Source organism: Cervus elaphus, chromosome 30, assembly GCF_910594005.1.
Source record: "Cervus elaphus chromosome 30, mCerEla1.1, whole genome shotgun sequence".
NCBI classification, from domain to species: Eukaryota; Metazoa; Chordata; class Mammalia; order Artiodactyla; family Cervidae; genus Cervus; species Cervus elaphus.
The window spans coordinates 71,067,662-71,091,565 of NC_057844.1; the positions used below are offsets into that span (position 1 = coordinate 71,067,662).

The following is a 23,904-nucleotide window of genomic DNA, read 5'->3' on the forward strand; positions in this document are numbered from 1 at the left end:
GGAAGAGGGGAGCACAGAGGGGATGCTGAGAGGAAGGGGTGGAGGAGGCAGGTGTGCAGAGGGGGTTGTGGGGGAGGCACAGAGAGAGGGACTGGCCAGCCAGGCCACCTGAGAGGGAGTCAGCCTCAGAAGGCAGCACATTCCATCCTTAGAAATCATCTCCAGGAACTTACAGACCTGAGTGCAAATCCTGGTGTGCATCAAACAGCTCCTGAAACTTCTGTCCAGCTTTGTACGCCCGGATGGTCCAGAGTCCCCGGAGAGAAGATGCTAAGTGGGAAAATACAGGGCTCCGTGCTGGGGAAGCAGAGAGACACAAGACAGAGAAAGTCAGGGAGGCTGGATGCGAGGAAACCACTGCCTCCTGGGCTCTGTGGCCACACATCCTGCCCAAGGGGAATCCTCCACGTGACTCTAAACTCCTGCTCACACCAAGCTTCACTGTAATGACCTGGGAATGAGAGATTCTCTTTGAAACTATCTTTGATCAAAGTCAAATCACAGCTAGATTTAGATAAAGAAATTCTTGTTCTTTCATCAAGATCCTCTCAAACATACCTCCCTCCAAATTTTTCTGGCATCTCATCAGGTGGAAATTGTCCACAATTTCTAAAAAAACATATTGAAGTATAGTTGATTTATAATAATGTGTTACTTACAGGTATATAGTATAGTTTTTCAGTTAATGTACCAGAGACCTGCTTTGCAACAAGACTGTTGAATGACTCCATTTCATGAGTGGCCTCAAATCATAAAACGTCTGAAGCCCTGTCTACACAGAAGACCGAATGGAGCTCATCACTTCCTCTTCTGCCTCCCCAGGTCCTACCATCCTACTGAGTCATATAGGTAGAACGTCACATACACCTGACTCTACTGCTCCCCACCCATCCTAACACCTCACCAAACTCGACCTCACAGGAAGTTGGCTGCTTCTCCTGATGAGTGAAAATGTCTTCTACAGATTTTATGAAACTGATGATCACTATCAGTTTTGCAAATAAAGATAAGTACCTCAAGTGTTTATTATTAAAAACAAAACATACAAAAGCCACAGTAAAAAACTCCTTTGACTGGATGAACTGAGATTTTTTTTCCACTTAGTAGATACAGAGAAGCATGAGACTCAATATGTGTCTCTTCTTGGCTTGGTTTCTAGAAGGTTAAGTTGGTATTAATTTGCAATAATTATTTATGCTTGAGGTCTCTGATACAAACATATTCTCTCCGTACTTTTTGGCTATTGTTTTATAACTTTTAAAAAATATATAACAGTCTATTTTCCTTATTTTTAATATTGATGAAATGTGTGCATTAATAAGAGAAATTCGATTATCTCATCATCTGTGATTACCTATAGAATAGACTAATTAATCATAAAATGTGTTCACCATTATTCTGTTTTTTTGCTGCACCTTGCAGGATCTAGTTTCTCAACCAGGGACTGAAGTGGTGGCCCCTTCAGTGGAAGCACAGAGTCTTACCTGTAGGACCACCAGGGACATCTATGTTCCCCATTATTATAAAACTAGGAAGGTGAATGGAGTAATCAACTAAATGCATACTGAACAGATCCTCCTCCTGAGTTCTCCTAGGTGATTATTTTCAGCATCATTTATGTGAATAGCTTTGAAAAAGGGGTACACAAACAGTGTGGTGTCACCCCAAATACTGACAATGACAAAGAGCAAACCTGAAAATAACAGGGCTTATCTTATCAATAGGGCTTCCATGGTGGCTTAGACATTAAAGAAACCACCAGCAATGCAGGAGACCTGGGTTCAATCCCTGGGTCAGGAAGATACTCTGGCGAAGGGAACAGCTACCTACTCCAGTATTCTTGTCTGGGGAATTCCATGGACAGAAGAGTCTGGTGGACTACAGTCCATGTGGTCGCAGAGTCAGACATGACTGAGTGACCAACACAGATCTTTTCAATACATTTAACAACTGCAACTTACTAGAACATGTGAAAGAATGCATTTTTTAAATATATTATCTCTGACATATATTTCCTGAGGTCTCTTTTCCTTTCCTTGTCATTTCTGGTAATCTTAGGAGAAGAAAAATTCTCTATTTTCCTTCTACATTAGTTTCAACATGATGAAATACTTTCAAGAATAATATTAATAAAGTGGATACTCAGCATTAGGAAGTATGTCATGAACAAGACAGAAATGGTCCCTGTCCTCATGGGGCTCACATCCGTTCTCCTTGGGCTAAAATGCAAAGTGCAGCTGACTCACCTCCAGCTCCATTTGCCTTAAGGGCCAAACCTACTCTCAGGGGCCAGAACTTTCAATCACCTAATGTTAACAGTGAGGAATTCCACAGAACAGTCTGCAGGGTTTCAGAGGTCTGGTTAATTGCAGTATGAGTGGAAGACAGACTGCACTGCCCTCCCAACCTGAGAGCCCAGTACTCACTTGTACATTCCAGGCGTTTCACATCTCGTGACGTCTCTAAGAAATATCGCCGAAGAAAAAAGAAAACGATGCCAAGGGGAATCACAGGTATAGCAGTCCAAGGAACTGCAGCCACCATCACGCCCACCATACTAATCATAAGTAGAAATGCCTGAAATAGCGAAAATACAGAGGCCTTTGTGTCAAGGATACTTCTCAAAGATAAACTTTATTGATTTGTTAGGAATAAACCCCTTTCCTTGAAACTTGTTGAAATAGCAGGGAATGTTTTCCCTTCCAAATAAATACACTTATAGGTGGTCCTCATGATGTTTATTGCATGCACCCAACACTATGATAAGAACCTTCTAGGTATCAGCTCTTGTGATACACTCAGCAGCCCTTTGAGGCAGGCATTACTGCTTTTAACAGAGGAGACTATTTGAGGCTCAGAGAGAAGGAGCTGCATCTCAAACTTTCAGGAGTCAACAGATGTTACTAGAGAGATGAGTGAGCAGGCATCACAGATGAGGAATCCAGTCCCCTCAGCTATCCAAGTAGGGATAAAGAAGTGGTTAATTACAAATTCAGTGTAACATAACATATCTAGTAAGAGTATTATCTAATTTTACAAATGGAGACATTGAAGCACAGGGAGAGAAGAAGCAACCTGATGGACACTGCAAAGCCTAAGTCATGAAGCTGGGAAGCCCATGTCATGAGCCATTATGACATGTTTAAGCTTGCCCCCAATTTACAGTCATCTTTCTATCATTATACTAAGTATTAAAAATGCCCATTCCAAAGGTTAACTATTGTAACAATACCAGACTCCATTTACAATGTGTGTATTATGTGTAAGGCCCTGTGCTGAGTTCCATGAATATTCTCTTAATTATCACATTATCCCCCGAGATGATTTTCTTTTGGGAAATGATCTTGGTTTAAAAAGACAATAGGTAGAATAGAAAACAAAATCATTGGTTGATGCTAATTTAAGCATCCATCTTTATCAGGAAAAGTATGATACCCTGGAAGACAGTATCAAGCAATAAGAATGAAATCAACATTTAGTGTCTGCCTGCTATGAAAGTTGGGTGGGGTGCTAGGGACTTGCAGATTCACCCAGTCTGGGCCAAGGCCTCTGAAGCTTATGATCTCATATGGGTACAAATCCATGTTGATCTGCATAGGGTGCTGGGGAAACACAGGGAAGAATACCTGAATATTTTTATACAATTCTAAGACTTAATACTGACTTTATAGGCTTGTTTAACAAATAGAAAGAACAGCATGAATGATTTGCAGGAAGTAAATGGAAATTTTGACCAAAAGGGAGCTGGGATGAGAAGGTTGAGATGCTTGTCTGAGTTAACACTGGCTGTTCTTTAAGATAAGAAATACAAGGTTGGCAGGGTAAGTGGTTGTCCTAAAGTTTCCCAGGAAGGTATTGCTTATGCTGGAGAAGGAGAGGAGAAGTTTGTACTCAGGGAATCTGAGAGCCACAGCTGCAGGCAGGAAGAACAAACAACCAGAACTGTGACTCCGTAGTCAGGAGCCCTTGGGAACCGAACTGCATGATCTGGATGGAGACCCATGTGCCTTTCCTGTTTCTTCCCGCCTCTGCCATGGTATCAGGAAAACTCAGAGTGAAGAGGATGGAGTTCTGAAGGAATAAATTCTAATCATAAGTGGAGAAAAATAGGGTTGTCTGACCTTCCTCCAATTATATCTATAGAAAACAATTTATTACAGCCACTGACTTGACTGTGCATCCTACAATACTACAAACTTCATGTTCATGGGGAGGGGTCCTTCCAGCCCCTTCTATGTCTAGGCTTTAGTCACTTGGCTTGCCATTGTTGTTTGTCAAAAATAAAATAAAATAAAATAAAATAAAATGTCAATTATAAAAAATCCAAATTAGTGGTTTTTAGCAGACTTGCATCATTTGATGGACAACATTCATCCATTTCAATAATCTGGGTCTCCCCAGGTGGCTTCCCTAGTGGATCATTAAAGAATGATGAGGTGAATCATTAAAGAATAGTCACTAAAGAATCTGACTGCTATGCAGGAGACCCGGGTTTGATCCCTGGGTCAGGAAGTTCTCCTGGAGAAGGAAATGGCAACCCACTCCAGTATTCTTGCCTGGAAAATCCCATGGACAGGGGAACCTGGCAGGCTAGAGTCCATGGGTTCAAACAGAATCAAACATGACTGAGCAACTAAACCACTCCAGATGAGGGCATTTTATGACTAACCCAGCCTGGCAGGTAACCTGGGAAGCAGAGGGAAGATCAAAATGAAGGGCTCCATGGTAGTTGTGCCAATGCATTTTCCTTAGGTACCCACTGAAGACCCATTACTAATGCTCTCAGAAGCTCTGGAGTTAGGTTCAGACTTCATGGCCCTAAAATCTAAAGCAATTCAAAGAGGATGTATCTAACAGTTTTATTACACACACACACACACACACACACACACACACACACACACACACAGAGCATACTGGTCTCCCTAGTGACTCAGATGGTAAACAATCTGTCTGTAATGCAAGAGACCCAGGTTTGATCCCGGGGTTTGGAAGATCCCCTGAAGAAGAGACTGCAACCTACTCCAGTATTCCTGCCTAGAGAATTCCATGGACATGGGAGCCTGGCAGGCTACAGTTCATGGGGTCCCAAAGAGTTGGACGTGACTGAACACTTTTCCTTTCATATGTATATACATTTGTGAATCTTTTATTGCCAGCCATTTCAAACCCCTTACAGAAGTTTGTAGAAGATGAAAATAGTATCTAAGCAAAAAGTCAACATCTGAAGAAGGAGACAAAGGATCCTTGTGTACAATAAACACACAATAAATCCTTTCCTTGAAGCCAACTTCATTTTTTTCTCCTACACTCCCAGGAATTCAAAAAAGCCCAACTCAAGCTACACACACAATTCCCTCTCATCTGGTTGGATCCCAGACCCATTGATGGACCACAGCACCATGGCCAGTGCTTCTGCACCTCTGTCACACTATGGCACAGAGACAATGATGGATATATAGAAAGAAGCACACTGACCCAGAAGCAAGTGACCCAAGTCCTGATATCCCCCAAATAAGAAGAATCATTATTTTTATGTATTTCCCATTTGGAGCACCATTTGGGAAATTCTATCCAAAATCTATGAATCCACATGAACATATAAAAAAATTCTGAGATGAAATCTTTCAATTGAGAGAAAATGGTGATTTTTCACAATTCAGAAAAATTCTTTAGTTTGCAGAGAATGTCAATCTATACCTGGAGGAGAAATTCCAGTAACCCAATACTGTGGTGAGATAGGGTTTCCCTGGTGGTTCAGACGGTAAAGAATCCGCCTGCAACACAGGAGACCTGGGTTTGATCCCTGGGTTTGGAAGATCCCCTGGAGGAGGGCATGGCAACCCTCTCCAGTATTCTTGCCTGGAGAATCCCCATGGACAGAGGAACCTGGCTGGTTACAGTCCATGAGGTTTTAAAGAGTCAGACATGACTGAGTGACTAGGCACACAAACTTAACACAACCAAGGGGCAGTGAAGTCTTCACGTAAGCAGATAGAGTAGTTCTCACATCTCAGGAAGTTTAGAGATTAGCTCTGGTTCTCAGATCCCTCCTTCATCACCTCTATCTCTCCTTTGATATCACCCAACTCATTTCAGTTCAGTTCAGTTGCTCAGTCACGTCAGACTCTTTGCGACTCCATGGACCGCAGCACGCCAGGCCTCTCTGTCCGCCACCAACACCCGGAGTTTACTCAAACTCATGCCCATTAAGTCGGTGATACCATCCACCATCTCATCCTCTGTCGTCCCCTTCTCCTTCTGCCTTCAATCATTCCCAGAATCAGGGTCTTTTCCAATCAGTCAGTTCTTCATATCAGGTGGCCAAAGTATTGGAGTTTCAGCTTTAGCATCTGTCCTTCCAATGAATATTCAGGACTGATCTCCTTTAGGATGGACTGGTTGGATCTCCTTGCAGTCCAAGGGACTCTCATGAGTTTTCTCCAACACCACAGTTCAAAAACATCAATCTTCAGCACTCAGCTTTCTTTATACTCCAACTCTAACATCCATACATGACTACTGGAAAAACCATAGCCTTGACGAGATGGACCTTTGTTGGCAAAGTAATGTCTCTGCTTTTCAATATGCTATCTAGATTGGTCACAACTTTTCTTCCAAGGAGCAAGTGTCTTTTAATTTCATGGCCGCAGTCACCACCTGCAGTGATTTTGGAGCCCAGAAAAATGAAGTTAGTCACTGTTTCCACTATTTCCCCATCTATTTGCCATGAAGTGATGAAACCGGATGCCATGATCTTAGTTTCTAAATGGTGAGCTTTAAGCCAACTTTTTCACTCTCCTCTTTCACTTTCATCAAGAGGCTCTTTAGTTCTTCTTCACTTTCTGCCATACGGGTGGTGTCATATGCATATCTGAGGTGATTGATATATGTCCCAGAAATCTTGATTCTAGCTTGTGCTTCATCCATCCAAGCATTTCTCATGAGGTACTCTGCATATAAGTTAAATAAGCAGGGTGGCAATATACAGCCTTGACGTACTCCTTTTCCTATTTGGAACCAGTCTGTTGTTCCATGTCCAGTTCTAACTGTTGCTTCCTGACTTGCAAATAGATTTCTCAAGAGGCATGTCAGGTGGTCTGGTATTCCCATCTCCTTCAGAATTTTCCACAGTTTATTGTGATCCACACAGTCAAAGGCTTTGGCATAGTCAATAAAGCAGATGTTTTTCTGGAATTCTCTTGCTTTTTCAATGATCCAGCAGATGTTGGCAATTTGATCTCTGGTTCCTCTGCCTTTTCTAAAACCAGCTTGAACATCTGGAAGTTCTCGGTTCACATATTGCTGAAGTCTGGCTTGGAGAATGTTGAGCATTACTTTACTAGCATGTGAGATGAGTGCAACTGTGCAGTAGTTTGAACATTCTTTGACATTGCCTTTCTTTGGGACTAGGATGAAAACTGACATTTTCCAGTCCTGTGGCCACTGCTGAGTTTTCAAATTTGCTGGCATATTGAGTGTAGCACTTTCACAGCATCATCTTTCAGGATTTGAAAGAGCTCAACTGGAATTCCATCACCTCTACTAGCTTTGTTCATAGTGATGCTTCCTAAGGCCCAGACTTCACATTCCAGGATGTCTGGCTCTAGGTGAGTGATCACACCATAGTGATTATCTGGGTCATGAAGATATTTTCTGTACATTTCTTTTGTGCATCCTTGTCACCACTTCTTAATATCTTCTGCTTCTATTATGTCCATACCATTTCTGTCCTTTATTGAACCCATCTTTGCCTGAAATGTTCCCTTGGTAAGTCTAATTTTTTTGAAGAGATCACTAATCTTTCCCATTCTATTGTTTTCCTCTATTTCTTTGCACTGGTCACCAAGGAAGGCTTTCTTATCTCTCCCTGCTATTCTTTGGAACTCTGCACTCAATTGGGTATATCTTTCCTTTTCTCCTTTGCTTTTCACTTCTCTTCTTTGCACAGCTATTTGTAAGGTCTCCTCAGACAGCCATTTTGCTTTTTTCATTTCTTTTTCTTGGAGATGGTCTTGATCCCTGTCTCCTGTACAAGGTCACAAATCTCTGTCCATATCATCAGGCACTCTGTCTATCAGATCTAGTCCCTTAAATCTATTTCTCACTTCCACTGTATAATCATAAGGGATTTGATCTAGGTCATACCTGAATGATCAAGTGGTTTTCCCTACTTTTTTCAATTTAAGTCTAAATTTGGCAATAAGGAGTTCATGATCTGAGCCACAGTCAGCTCCCAGTCTTGTTTTTGCTGACTGTATAGAGCTTCTCCATCTTTGTCTGCAAAGAATATAGTCAATCTGATTTCAATGTTGGCTATCTGGTGATGTCCACATGTAGAATCTTCTCTTGTGTTGTTGGAAGTGGGTGTTTTCTATGACCAGTTTGTTCTCTTAGCAAAACTCTATTAGCCTTTACCCTGTTTCATTCTGTACTCCAAGGCCAAGTCTGACTGTTCCTCCAGGTGTTTCTTGACTTCCTACTTTTGCATTCCAGTCCCCTATAATGAAAAGGACATCTTTTTTGGGGTGTTAGTTCCTAAAGGTCTTGTAGGTCTCCATAGAACTGATCAATTTCAGCTTCTTCAGCATTACTGGTCACGGCATATACTTGGATTACGGTGATATTGAATGGTTTGCCTTGGAAACGAAGAGAGATCATTCTGTCATTTTTGAGGCTGCACGCAGTTACTGCATTTTGGACTCTTTTGTTGACTATGATGGCTACTCCATTTCTTCTAAGGGATTCCTGCCCACTGTAGCAGATATAATGGTCACCTGAGTTCAGTTCACCCATTCCAGTCCATTTTAGTTCGCTGATTCCTAAAATGTCGATGTTCACTCTTGCCATCTCCTGTTTGACCACTTCCAATTTGCCTTGATTCATGGACCTAACATTCTAGGTTCCTGTGCAACATTTCTCTTATAGCACTGGTGCTTGCTTCTATCACCATTCCCATCCACAACTGTGTGTTGTTTTTGCTTTGGCTCCATCTCTTCATTCTTTCTGGAGTTATTTCTCCACTGATCTCCAGTAGCATATTGGGCACCTACCGACCTGGGGAATTCATCTTTCAGTGTCCTATCTTTTTGCCTGTACTTCCCTTATGGCTCAGTTAGTAAAGAATTCAACTCATTTAACTCCATAAAATCACAACATTATAAAACATTGGTGAGTCTTGTCTATATGATGAGATCTATACAAACCCTGAATTTCCTTGGGACTCAGAGGTTAAAGAATCTGCAATGCAGGAGACCCGGGTTCGATCTCTGGGTCATGAAGATCCCCTGGAAAATAGAATGGCACTCCACTCCATTATTCTTTTTTTTTTTTTTTTTTTTTTTTAATTTAGGAGACTTTATTGCTAAAGTAGCCATGAATTACTGATTAACTCCATTATTCTTGCCTGGAGAATTCCATGGATAGAGGAGGCTGTGAGATTGCAAAGGCTAAAAGATTACAGTCTGTGAGATTGCAAAGAATCAGACACAACTGAGCAACTAACATGTGCACACACACATACAAAGCCTAAGACTAAGCTTTTCTAAACCTGCCCTTTGCTTGGGATACATTAATCACATTCTTCATTCCTCATTTGGCTGCCTTGGATATTTTCACAACCACGTCAACTCTGGGACCTTGGTATCCTTCAATTTGCTCCCAACTGAGAGTCATAGGTAACTCCACTGAGGAGTGAATGGTGAGGTTTGGCTCACAGTTTGTTAACCAGCACAACAGGAAGCTTTAGGGAAACATGGTTTATTTCTTCCTTCATGTTTAGTATATCTCATTGATCAATAGCTTCCTTTCCACTTTTGTCAGGGTTCAACCTTATTACAAACTTTAAGTCTGGAGTCCACTTATTTTCTAATTTAACAAAGTACACCTTTAAAAGAAGAGCACTATAAAAGTATATCAAAGGGAAGCTACTCAACATTCAGTGATAACCTATATGAGAAAAGAATCCAAAAAAGAATGAATATATGTATATGTATAACTGAATCACTTTGTTGTACATCTGAAACAAACACAACATTGTAAAACAACTATATTCCAATAAAATTATAATTAAAAAAAAAAAACTTTTAAAAACCTAACAGTCAAGGGTTTTGAGATCCACCTTATAAATAAAAAAAACCCAGCATATTAAATTATGTAGAAGAATGAAAATAAGAAAAAAATAGACTCTTGAGAATCCCTGGGACAGGGAGGAGATCAAACCAGTCAATTCCAAAGGAAATCAATGCTGGTTACTCATTGGAAAGACTGGAAGCTGAAGCTCTGATGCTTTGGTTGCCTGATGAGACAAGCTGACTCATTGGAAAGGATCCTGATGCTGGGAAAGATTGAAGGCAGGAGGAGAAGGGAGTGACTGAGGATGAGGTGGTTGGATTGCATCATCAACTCAATGTACATGAGTTTGAGCAAACTCTGGGAGATAGTGAAGGACAGGCAAGCCTGGTGTGCTGCAGTCCTTGAGGCCGCAAAAAGTCAGACACAACTAAGCAACTAAATGACAAAAGAGCTGAATGAAAAAGAAAGCTAACTTCTAAGCAGAAAAATCAACAAACACAAAGTGTGGTTCTTTGAAATCACCACAAAATGCAAAAGAAAAAAAAGGCGGGGGTTGGGGGGTGTGGGCGGGAATTTACCATTCACATGAATTAAAAGAGGATAACACAAAAGATTGGGCTTCCCTGGTGGCTCAGATGGTAAAGAATCTGCTTGCAATATGGGAGACCCAAGTTTGAGCCCTGGGTTGGGAAGATTCCTTGGAAAAGGAATTGGCAACCTACTTCAGTATTCTTACCTGGAGAATCCCATGGACAGAGTAGCCTGACAGGCTACAATCCATGGGGTTGCAAAGAGTTGGACATGACTGAGGAAGTAACACTTTAGCTTTCACTTTAATACAAAAGATACCATGAGCATTACAAAGAAAAATATAATAAACACCATGCAGATCAATTTTTAAAATTTAATGTAAAGGGCAAATATCTTTAAAAATGACATACAAGAATAACATAATGACATAAAAAATCTGGATAATTGCATATTGATTTAAGAATCTGAATCCTTTATTTTATTTTACTCTATTTTATTATTTTGGACATACCATGCAGCTTGTGGGATCTTAGCTTTCCTACTAGCAATCGAAACCAGGCCCATAGCAGTGAAAGTACTAAACTGTGACCACTGGACCACCAAGGAATTCCCTGAATACATAATTTTTAAATTTCCCACAGAAAAGACTTTAAGTCTAGAGGGCTTCACAAAGACATTGTGCAGAAAAGTTTTACCAAACTTTTCCAGGGTGCATGAGTCCAGCAATATCATGATATAAAAACCAGATGAAGACATTAAAGGAAGGAAAAATTACAAACCAAACTGTCTTGGGATATTAAAAAACATACTCGTGAACTGAATCTAGCAATATAAAAAAGATAATACTGCACAATCTAACTTGACTGGGCAAGTCCAAAATTCTCAGGGTCACCTGTTACAGAGGACAGAGTGGAAACCTTGGGCAGGAACTGATGTTGTTCTCACAAGGAGAATTTCTTTTTATTTCAGGGAAGGCTTAGCTCTTAAAGTTTCACAACTGACTGAACTGTGCCCACTGGACTATGTAGGATAATTGTCCCTACTTAAAATCAACTGATTATGGACTTCAATCACATCTACAAAATACCTACAGAGCAACACACAGATCACTTTTTATTGAATGACTGAGGAATGTAGTCTGGTCAAGCTGACACATTAAACTGACCATTAAAAATGGAAATATTTCCCATGTATTTTCACAAGGCTACAAAAAGAATTGATGCTCTTGAACTGTGGTGTTGGAGAAGACTCTTGAGAGTCCCTTGGAGTGCAAGGAGAACCAATCAGTCATCCCTAAAGGAAATCAGTCCTGAATATTCAGGAAAGACTGATGCTGAAGCTGAAACTCCAATACTTTGGCCACCTGATGGGAAGAACGGACTCATTGGAAAAGACCTTGATGCTAGGAAAGATTAAAGGCAGGAGGACAAGAGAACGACAGAGGATGAGATGGTTGGATGGCATCACCGACTCGATGGACATAAGTTTGAGTAAGTTCCAGGTGTTGGTGATGGACAGGGAAGCCTAGTGTGCTTCAGTTCATGGGGTCGCAAAAAGTCGGACATGACTGAGTGACTGAACTGACTGAGATAATTCTGATACCAAAAGCTGATAAAATATTTTAAGAAAAGCAAATTATACAAGAATATCCTTCATGAACTACAGGTTCAAAAATCCTTGAGAAACTATACACAGCAATACATAAAAAAGATGCTACATTATGACCAAATAAAGTCTTTTCCAGGAATGTTAAGTTTAACTTTCAAATACCAATCACTATAATTCACATTAAAATAGTAAAGATAATCATATGACTATCTGAAGAGATGTAGAAGAAGCATTTGTTAAAATTCAATATCTATTCTTCATTTTTTTAAAAAAGTAAAATACTTGGCAATTGAGGAATTAAAAGAAACATTTTCCATCTTATAACAGATACCTACCTAAAAAATTGCAATTAATATTATTTGTAATGAAAAAATATTGGAAGGTTTTGCCCTAAGAGTACAAGATTATCTTATCTAACCAATTCTCCTCAACACTAACTGGAAACTCTAGCCACAAGTCAAGAAAAGGAAATGAAAGCATTCATATTGGAAATGAAGATACAAAATTGTCATTATTTACAGCTGACATGATTGTACATGGACAAAATCCAATATCTAAAAAGGTAGAACATAGAAAGGCATCTTCACATCCTAAAGGTATCTTCATATCCTAAAGATATGCAGATTTCTTAGGATACAAAACATCAACTAAAAAAGAATAAAAAAAGGTAAACATTAGACTTCATTAAAATTAAACCTTGATTTCCACTAAGGATATAAACAGCAAGCTACTGATAGGAATATCCACAAAGCACTAATATTAAATATATATTAAAACTAAACATCCCCAAGGGGGATTTGAGGAAGGGGTTGGGGAAGGGATCAAAACCCACAGAGATCTCAAAACGACAAAGTCAATGTTCAGTGGGAGAGGCTGGGATACATTCTACACACTTTCCCTGACATCTCCACACAAAGAAATGCAAGGGTGCTGAGACCAGTAAAGGCTGTAGAAGCAAGTGACCCACAATAACTTATTAGGCTGAGTCTCAGGCTTTGTTCTCAATATCCAGATGCAGTAGCCTGTTCTTCTGCGCTCCCCTCTCTGAAAAGAAATGACTGAGGACACCTCCTTCACATTTTCTCTTTCACTTTTTCACTTCATAAAGCTGCAGTCAGTGTGTTCTGTGTGTGCTGAGGAGGGAATGACACAGTCCCTGGTGGTCCCACCACGGCCGGCATTGGTGACTCAAGTGCATTTGCCCTTTGTGTTCATGAAGGGAGGTGAAGACTCAGTTCAGCTCTGACAAGCTGCTGATTTTCTTCTTCTTTTTTTTTTTTTTTTCCTGAATGAGGGGTGTGTGGGGAATAAGCATTTTGCAACTTAGTTTTCCTCAATAAATCACGGCATTTTGCTGAGAGCAGCTGTGTGCAAGTTCACAAGCTCAGTGCAGTCCCAAACTTTTTTTTGGAAAATTAAAATGCCTGAATCTAGCTTCCACATCTCACCTTCATTTTCACTCATTTGGCAGCAGGAAGACTCCTTGGAGGTGATGATTTCAATGACAAGAATTGTAAATAATTGAGACTTCTTAGTCAGTGTCATTTGGGACTTTGGCAAATTGTATGAAAATTACATTACTCTGAAATATTTAATGCTCAGTGGTGTATCTTGAAAACAACTGATTTTTATCCTGTGAGTCTACATAAGAAAGTGTCCATAAAAATCTTCAAGGACTACAAACCTAGAATCTCTGTGATACAAACTCATGAAATGATATTTATGGGCTTGAAAACTGTCTTTGACAATAACTTTAATGCAACATAATGCCACTTTGCCAAAGGCAAAAGGAGAAGAGGGTGGCAGAGAATGAGATGGCTGGATGGCATCACTGACTCAATGGAAATGAACTTGGGCAAACTCCAGCAGATAGTGAGGAACAGGAAGGCCTGGTGTGCTGCAGTTCATGGAGTCACAAAGAATCAAACATGACTTAGCAACTGAACAAAAACAAATGCCACTGTCATCAGACTATTTCTCTTACCTAAAACACACATGTGGTATTTTAAAAATAGTTATCCATTACTTAGTGCTCAACATACATTAAGATATTATGAAAAAATTAATTAAAATGAATTTCATTTTGTCTTCCCAACAAACCTTAGGAAGTGGGTATTATTTTCTCCATTTTACAGAAAGGAGTGTGTGGCTTTGTGGGGCAGAGATGGTAAGAGGGAGAGCTGGGACGGGGACTTGGAAAGGGAGACTGAGGGGCTCTGCACTGCACTACACTTTAAAGCTGTTGGCATCATGAATGATTATCAGGTGCAATCACACCACATAAGTTGACTTTTTTATGCTGCTATCCTTCGTCCTCTGAAATGGTGAACAACTCCAATTTGCCCAACCACTTATATAATGTGACTGAACAGGCTGGTAGCTGTGAGAATCAGCATACAGGACGGTGCACAAACTCATGATCGCCTCTCTGTTGGGATGTGGTCTCTGAGTGACATCACCTGAAGGGGCGGACTGTCCTGTAGTGTAGACCACTACTCAGAATCCAGGGTTTTCCTTAGCCACACTTGGCATAACCCTCACAAAATATTAAATAAATTATCTTAAATACCATTTAAGGGAATGAGAAGGAATTAGATGAGGGAAAGAATATGGAATAAACACTTTAGAAGTAATAAAAATAAAAATGATCAAGAATCTTCTAAGATTTAACAAATAAATCAAGGATAAGCAAAATCATCAAAAATGAGTTTGAACACCGGTGCACTAACACGGCTGAACAATGCCCTTCCAGACGCTTCCCTCCCGCCCTCTCAGCTGATGATAGAGAGAAAGACTGGGTCCCACACAGGAACTCTGCCTCCAGCATCTACAGTGGCCTTTCCCTCTCATCCGGGATCAAAGGTCACCTCCTAGAAGCTCCGCCACCTCCTGGACCAGGTTCCCTAACTGCCTCCAACCTCCACATCCAGTTTGCCTTCCAGGACTTCCTCCACAGGGGTCCCACAATTAGGATTCCAAAGCCGTCAAGGGTGAATCTCTGGATGTCTTCCTTCCCTGGGGAAGGAGGAGACCCATGATGGGAGGGCTTCATGCCTGATTCACCCCTGTACTTCACGGCCTCAATCCTTGTTTGTTGAAGGGAAGGATGGAAGAGAGGGAAAAATCACCAACCATACTCCCCTCCCAGAAACTAAAATCTCAAACAACAGGCAAGAGCTTCTCAGACCCTGAATTCCAGATGGGCCTCTCTCCTGATTCATTCAAATTCTTTCCAAACTGTCTTCACCTCAACTCCCTCCAAGACTCCTGGATTTGCGGTCCTTTGCTCTCTAGCTCCTCGGGTCACCAGATGCCTCCTGATTCCAAATCAACCAACAAGTTTCCATGGACTCACCTTTTCATTTGCACTGAACAGACCTGTCCTTCCTCGGGTCTCCACCGTATCTCCTCCTCTCATCCTTGCTGTTCATTAAGTGTCTTCAGTACTTCCCTTCTCTCTCTGCTTTCTCCCTGAATATCAGGGCTTCCCTAAGCTTCTGATATTGGCTCCTAGAATGCTTTCCTCTCTCTGGGCAATCTTATCCATCCTCACAGATTTAGCTACTTGCTCAGTGAAGAATACGCAAGCTCCAGGCTCATCCCAGGTCTCTCTCAAAGAGCAGACTCTTACTTCTAATGAACTATAGGATACCACCACCAAACTTCAAGATAATTGAACTACAAGTGGTAGAGGAAGGACTGGAAATCAGCTAGACTAGAATTTTCTCTTCTTTTTAATGAGAATATTTCCTGCTGAAATCAGGTAGTATCGACCCCAGTCCCTCTCTACACCATACAAAAATATGTGACAAATTCTGATTATGATGACTAACCATATGCTAAGCACACGGCAGAAACCCAAACTTAGCCTAGCTTGCTGTAGCAAAGAAACAGAAGCTTTCACAAAATCCTTTTAAAGTAATTTACAATCACTGTCAAAACGTGACACTGTTTTTAGGGAAAAATTGTTTCTGGGGATAAATTATGTAGCTAAACCCAGCAGGGCACATTTATAAAATAAGTTTTCAGAAGAGAAAAAAACAGTCAGACATCTTTGCAGTAAAAGTCCTCTGCCCCCGAGTCTCAGTTCTCAATGGTAACAGTGGAAGCCTTCCCACAGGCTGCACTGTCTGTAGGACACTGTTGCACTGTTCACTGCTGCATTTCTGTGTGCAGCTTTTGATAAATGCATTTCATTTCCAAAATTAACAATTGGAAAGAAAAAGTAAATTCCCCACAGGCTTAACCACTGATAAGTAGACAGAATAACAGAGGCAAAAAAAAAAAACCAAAAAAACAAACAAAAAAAACCCACTCCATAAGAGCATCAATACTGAATGTGAGGATGAGAGCTGAGATGACCTAACATTATTTCTTAGAACCTCAAGTTCACAGACAAACTGAGGCTAGATAGAAGGTATTCCTGTAGGTCTCTCTCTCTCTTTTTAAGACACCTTAAGACAGAGCAATCAGCTTGTGAAAAGAAAAACTGCCTACATAAACAAAAGACATTTTCTGAGATGACTTTGATCCCGGAATCGAATATCTGGCTTAAAAGCTTTTGTGTCTTCAAAGTTGCTCTCTATGGTCCTTCTTGGACTTCTCAGGTGGCTCAGCGGTAAGAATCTGCCTGCAATGCAGCAGATGCAGGAGACACGAGTTTGATCGCAGGGTCAGGAATATCCCCTGGACAAGGAAATGGCAACCCACTCCAGTATTCTTGCCTGAGCTATCCTATGGATGGAGGAGCCTGGCAGGCGATAATCCACGGGATCACAGAAGAGTTGGACACAACTTAGCAACTAAACAACACTGTCCTTGTTAAAATATTATTTTCACCTTATTTTTAGCCAAACTTTTCTTTGTAAGTAACCGCACATGGCTTTATCCAAATAAAATGGTGCAGCAGATACTTGTCCCCTGTGGGAATATAGTACATCATGCTCGTGCTCAGCTGTGTCCGACTCTTTGCAGCCCCATGGACTATAGCCTGCCAGGCTCCTCTGTCAGTGGAATTTTCTATACAAGAATGCTGAAGTGGATTGCCATACCCTTCTCCAGGGCATCTTCCCAACCCAGGGATCGATTCCATGTCTCTTGCATCTCCTGCATTGGCAGAATTAATGCTTTTCAACTGTGGTGTTGGAGAAGACTTTTGAGAGTCCCTTAGACTGCAAGGAGATCCAACCAGTCCATCCTAAAGGAGATCAGTCCTGGGTGTTCATTGGAAGGACTGATGTTGAAGCTGAAACTCCAATACTTTGGCCACCTGATGTGAAGAGCTGATTCATTTAAAAAGACTCTGATGCTGGGAAAGATTGAGGGCAGGAGGAGAAGGGGACGACAGAGGATGAGATGGTTGGATGTCATCACTGACTCAATGGACCTGACTTTGGGTAAACTCTGGGAGTTGGTGACGGACAGGGAGGCCTGGCATGCTGCAGTTCATGGGGTCACAAACAGCCAAACACGACTGAGCATCTGAACTGAACTGAACTGAACTGAGCAACCTGGGAAGCCCAATACAAGGTATAATTTAGTTAATCTAGGCTATCTTTCCATGAGAGGTGATTATTTTTATATTATGAAATGTGCTCATAGTAAAGGGAATCCATGCCAGACACCTCGGAGGCAGGGGGAGAACCACTTACCCAGCATGTCGCTGCTTCAGATCAATGTTGACGTGACTGTGTAGACATGCCTGCCCCAGGAGTTACTCATGTTAACTCAGGATCCCAATCAGAACTGCACCTTTCTCTCACAAACAGCCTTTACTGAGGATAACAGGATACACTGCCAGGTTGAAAGGCCCACCCTCAGCCCCTGTGAAAAATCCTTGAGAAACAGGCACTCTGTTCCTCCCTGTGAGAACTCTGGCAGGACTGGTACATTACCTGGATGAAATCAAGAAATGTCAGGGGCAGCAAATCATCCATATGCCCAATGTCTTTGGAGAAACGATTCAAAATTCTTCCTGTAAGAACAGGAAACGAGAAATTACTCATTTCCTCAGGAGCTTTAAGAGAAATAATTCATGAACATATCAAAACAATAATTTTGAAGACTATGTATTTAGGGACTTCCCTGGTGATACAGTACCCCCACTGTAGGGGACATGTGTTCAATCCCTGGTCCGGGAAGATTCCACATGCCATAGAGCAACTAAGCCTGTGCACCACAAGTACTGAAGCTCATGTGCCTAGAGTCTGAGCTCTGCAACAGAAAAAGAGACCACAATGTGAAGCCCAGGCACCTCAATGAGGAGTAACCCTTGTTTGCTGTAACTAGAGAAAGCCCATGTGTAGCAACAAAGACCTAATGCAACTAAAAATAAATAAATAAATCATTAAAAAAATAATGTACATGTATTAAATATTTAATATATTGGGCTTCCCCAGGGACTCAGTGCTAAAGAATCCATCTGCCAATGCAGGAGACATAAGAGACAGGGGTTTAATCCCTGGGTCAGGAAGATCCCCTGGAGGAGGAAATGGCAACCTACTCCAGTATTCTTGCCTGGGAAATCCCATAGACAGAGGAGCCTGGCGGGCTACAGTCCATAGGACTACAAAAGAGTCATTTATGACTTAGTGGTAAAACAACAAAAAATTTAATATATTACAAATTCATATTAAATAAGCCAATGTCAGCGGTAAAAAGAAAGACAAAATAGGATGATACCTAAAGAGAAACAAAAATACCACCAAATGGCAGTGGGTGGGGAGTTGAAACTTAGCCCTGATTTTTAAAAGAATGGGGGAACCTTGTGGCAGTATCAGGAAGAATTGGTGGATTTGAGAAAGTTCCCTCCCTTTAGATCCATCCCATCTAAGGCTCACTCCAAGTGCTAAATCAGGAAATAAGCAGTTGTAAAATACCTAAGTTAATCCTAATTGTCACACTAATTTTGCTTTATTATCAAGATTAATTTTGCCAAATGATGCTTTCTATAATAAACATAATTATATCCTCTCTGTAAATTTTTTTCCCTCCAGATGGCTCACAGCACCTCACATTTTGGGAAATTTTGGATTGTGGCTATTTCCAAGTTGTGAGTTTACTACTGGCTTAATAAGTCGCTGTTTTCAGAGGTGTACCAGGTGTGACAAGCATAGACTTACGAATAAGCATCTAAGAAGAACACAGGGATGTAGGCAGGAAAACAGAAATATTACTAAATGACTAAGAACCACTTATCATTGATTTTATTTGCCTTCTCAGAATCCATAATAATAGTATATCCTTAAGGCTGCAGGATAGAATATGGGAATTTCTGGTAAATACCTGTCGTAAACTAAAAATGTCACATCACTAAACAAAGGATGCTGCAGCCATCAGGACTCTGCAGCCACCCCTGCAAGAGTGGTGCACCCTGAGGAGACTCAGGATGAGAAAGAACAGGACACTGGCCCCAGACAGGAGAGGTACACATCAAAGGAACTGGAACAGGGAGGAGCCAATTTTGACTCCATGCTGGATCTGCTTCTTTGACCACTGCTATTCATTGCTTTGGTCAGGGAACCCTGCCCCTCTGCCTGAATGTTAAACTAAGGTGGCTTTTTTCAGCTCACAGGGAGACAATCTGACCCTCACCACCTGTGAATGGCTGCAGAAAAGAAAAAATGAACAAATACCCTCTTATTGTGCGAGATAAATGGCCTTTTGACTTTACTTCTTCACCTCCTCTCCTCTCTGTTCTATAAAAGAACCAGGCATCCAGATCCCAATAAGATGGCTATTTTGAGACATCAGCCTGCCATCTTCTCAGTCTGCCAGGTTTCCAAATAAAGACATTATTCTTTGCCTTAACACATCGTCTATAAGACTTATTGGTGTTGTGAGGCAAGCAGAGCAAGCTTGAACTTGGTAACAAGTAATACCACTCTGTGTGGTTCTCTCTTCATGCCATCACATACCAGAGACAAAGACACCATAAACAATCTATCACAAATTCTACTTTTGAAAATAAACACAAGAAAGAGTTCAATTTAATATACCACTAAAAGAGTAAATAACTGGCCCCTAAACCTTTGGGCCTATCTTTGCAGTCCTTATTTGGGCTTCTATTTTCTTGAAGGGATGAAGTTCTGACAAAAGACACAGGAAGGGCTGACAAGATCCACACTGGTATGCCTGCTGCTCTAGGATTAGTGACCTTAAAGATTTAAACTTGGTTCCAAATCCTTGAATAATAAATCAGCATCTGGGGAAGCCTACAAGTCATCAAGAGCCTGGTTAACAGTGGTCACAAGCTGTGATAACAGAAATTCAGTCCCACTTGATGCTCCCAAATTTACAACTGTAATTTCCACATTAACAGGAAAAGTAGAGCAACTTCACAGCCATAATAGCAAAGATTCTTCCAAATACTTCCTCACTCCATTCGTAATAAAATGAGATTGTGTGTGCCTCTGCTGTTTACCATCCTGTGCTCCTCACAGTGCCTGGAGTAAAGAACATGTGTTGAATAAATGTGCACAAGATGCTTCACTAAACAGTCTTATTTAATCCTCACGACAGTCTTATGAAACAGGAAGGGCAGTGGTTAATTCCATTTCACAGGAGAGAAGTTACCAGACACCAGGCTGACATCCTCACTGAGGTTCATTAGACATTGACCCTGTGCTAAACGCTGTGAATATATTTACCTGCTTCATGCCCACATCATCAAGATATTAGTAAGTGTGTGAACAGTATCCTCATTTTATAGGTAAGAAAATTGAGACACAGAGAAATTAAATAACTAGCATAGAAGTATTAACATAACTATAAGTGGCTATTACTATTAGTAACTATCTCCAGGACTGAACCAAGAAAGTTGGCTCCAGGATCCATACTTATAACCATGACAACATCGTGCCTGGAGATTTGCCTGCCCAGTAGTATCTACCTACATTGGCCTCGATCACACAGATAGTTGATGGCCAGGGCAAGGCTACTGCGGTCCTCTCTGCAGTCACATCCCTGCCTCAACAGGTCCTTTCAACCATGACCTGCAAAAACAAAGCTTCCCTGGGCCTCAGCACAAGTCTAACCAACTGAACAGAGTGGGCATGTGTGCTGATGAACTAGCTCTTCATAGGAACCCAGGTCAGGAGGTTACCTTCCAAAGCAAGACAGGTTGAAGACCTCAGGGTGGAGGAAGAAACTACTGGGAACCCTTCAGGGACACTCTTTTTTTTTTTTCAGGGACACTCTTAATAGTGAAGATCCACCTGCTAGGTACCACAAGACATCTTTAATGTAACCAAAGTCCATTGTAAAACTGCTGCTGCTGCTAAGTCACTTCAGTCGTGTCCGACTCTGTGCAACCTCATAGACGGCAGCCCACCAGGCTCCCTCATCCCTGGGATTCTCCAGGCAAGAACACTGGAGTGGGTTGCCATTTCCTTCTCCAATGCATGAAAGTGAAAAGTGAAAGTGAAGTTGCTTAGTCGTGTCCGACTCTTAGCGACCCCATGGACTGCAGCCTACCAGGCTCCTCTGTCCATGGGATTTTCCAGGCAAGAGTACTGGAGCGGGGTGCCATTGCCTTCTCCGATTGTAAAACTAGAGAGTTGATTTTATCAAAGAGGATGTTTACATTTCACTGATCTTGTATTTTAATTAATCTTACATTACCATTTAGGTAAAACTCAAAATATGAGCACATGTCAGAGCTCTGTGGTCCCAGAAATGGATGGACAATGAGAGAAACAAACACACAGCCTGTCTTCTGTAGAGATGTTCCTGGAAGAAGGTCCTTCCTAGTTAGCTTAACACCATGTAACACAGCCAATGTTTTAACAACTAGTCAAAAACATTTCAACACATTTTCATCATCTGTTGGGTGTTTCATACACCACATAACAAGTGGACTACTAAATCATCCTGCAAAGTAAACATCCATGTATATTTACAGACATGCATAAATTGGAATGAAAGCTTATATGCTCCTATATTCAGATTTTCTCTGGTAGGAAAAATTACCAGTGAAGCTTTTTGTAGAAAATGAATAAACATACATAGTGATTTTCTTCCAAGCATCTCTTCCACTTTCAAATATGAAAATGCAAATAGGCACTTAATGTGGTAACAAGACATATTCATTTAAGAAATTTCGTGTCTGACTTACCTATTGGATTTCTATGGAAGAACAATACCGGAGATCTTAAAATGGACTCCAACATTTTGTTGTGCAAAGTTCGTGAAGAATTAACAAGGATGTAGAATATCAACAGAGACCTTGTGATACCAAAAAGGACAGTAGACACAGTTAACCCTGAAATAAAGAAGCATCATTCAGCACAAGATCTCTGTCTTATCCTCAACCATGCTAAAGCATGGCAGGCAGTTTAAAAAGGTACTGTGCATTTTATTCTATAAATAAAATTTATATGGAGATTTACATATATACAGAATAAAAAACATATATATATATATACATATATATAAAGTAGGTTATCTAATAGTTTAATGCTTTCAAAAATACATTTATAAAGAAAAATATAAAAATCACTGTTTTCCTCCCACTAAATAGAAACAACAAGGGGGAAAAATCATGTGTAAACTACAGCTTCATTCTAGGCTTGCCTAATTCAATTACAAGTTCTAATAAAACTTATAAGAAAGATAATTATACAAGTAGCTGATCTTCCTTTTTCTACATTTCAAATCTCATTATTACCAACATGTCCCATAATCTAAAAGTAAGGTATGCTTTGGTGAAAGTGAAAGTGTTAGTTGCTCAGTCAAGTCATACTCTTTGCGACTCCATGGACTGTAGCCCCCAGGCTCCTCTATCCATGGAATTCTCCAGGCAAGAATACCGGAGTGGATTGCTATTCCCTTCTCCAATGCTTTGCTACCAGCACATGAATTAACAGGGAAAAGGAAAAATGATCTACCATTTCCTTGTAATTTACAAGGAAATATACTTCCATGTAAAGTAGCTTTTTAAGAACCTATTCTATAACACAGGGAACTCTACTTAATGTTCTGTGTGACCTAATTGGGAAGGAAATCCAAAGAGAGGATATATGTTCAACTGGTTCACTTTGGCTGTACAACAGAAATTAACACAATGTTGGAAAGCAACTATAATAAAAATTTAAAATATTAAAAATAAAGTAGCTACTTCTATGCCCAAGTCGCTATAACGAGCATGAAAAGACCATGTTAAGTTGCAAGTGGACAATCTCTTTCATAACTGAACTGCAAGAAACCAGAAATTATCTTTGGACATGAGATAATCTAAACAAGATAATCTAAACTGCTGCCGCTGCTGCTAAGTCACTTCAGTCGTGTCCAACTCTGTGTGACCCCATAGACGTCAGCTCACCAGGCTCCCCGGTCTCTGAGATTCTCCAGGCAAGAACACTGGAGTGGGTTGCCATTTCCTTCTCCAATCTAATCTCTCACTATTTTATAGACTCCCAAAGCATTTGTAAATAAATATAATCATTTTATGTTTTATCAATGACATAAATGAGCACTACGATGCATATAAAAATTAAAATAGCCCTCCAAACATCTCTTCAACTCACAATGCTATATAGAGTGGGGATAAATTCAGCAACATATATTCCATCAAGTACTTTTCTCCATTCAGCTGGCACATCAGTATTATTTAAATTCTGAAAGCTGGTTAAATTCTTGAATTCCATCAATAGGCATTGCCTTAGCCCACAATCCTATATGAATGTGTAACAG

The 23,904-nt window shown here is 40.7% G+C and overlaps 1 protein-coding gene across 5 annotated transcripts in view; it reads right to left on the bottom strand.

Moving 5' to 3' along the window:
- The window catches only part of LOC122686751 (ATP-binding cassette sub-family C member 4-like), a 2,082,459-nt gene that overhangs the window by 1,031,315 nt on the left and 1,027,240 nt on the right, over positions 1-23,904 (bottom strand). The window contains exons 19-22 of one of the 5 annotated variants that reach the window (XM_043891987.1): positions 22,328-22,474; positions 18,108-18,187; positions 2,427-2,577; positions 178-297 (exon numbers count right to left, since the gene is read on the bottom strand). The exons of the other annotated variants lie outside the window; for them this stretch is intronic. Coding sequence (XP_043747922.1) covers positions 178-297; positions 2,427-2,577; positions 18,108-18,187; positions 22,328-22,474 — 498 coding nt within the window. The remainder of the gene's footprint in view (positions 1-177; positions 298-2,426; positions 2,578-18,107; positions 18,188-22,327; positions 22,475-23,904) is intronic. 5 annotated transcript variants of the gene reach the window in all.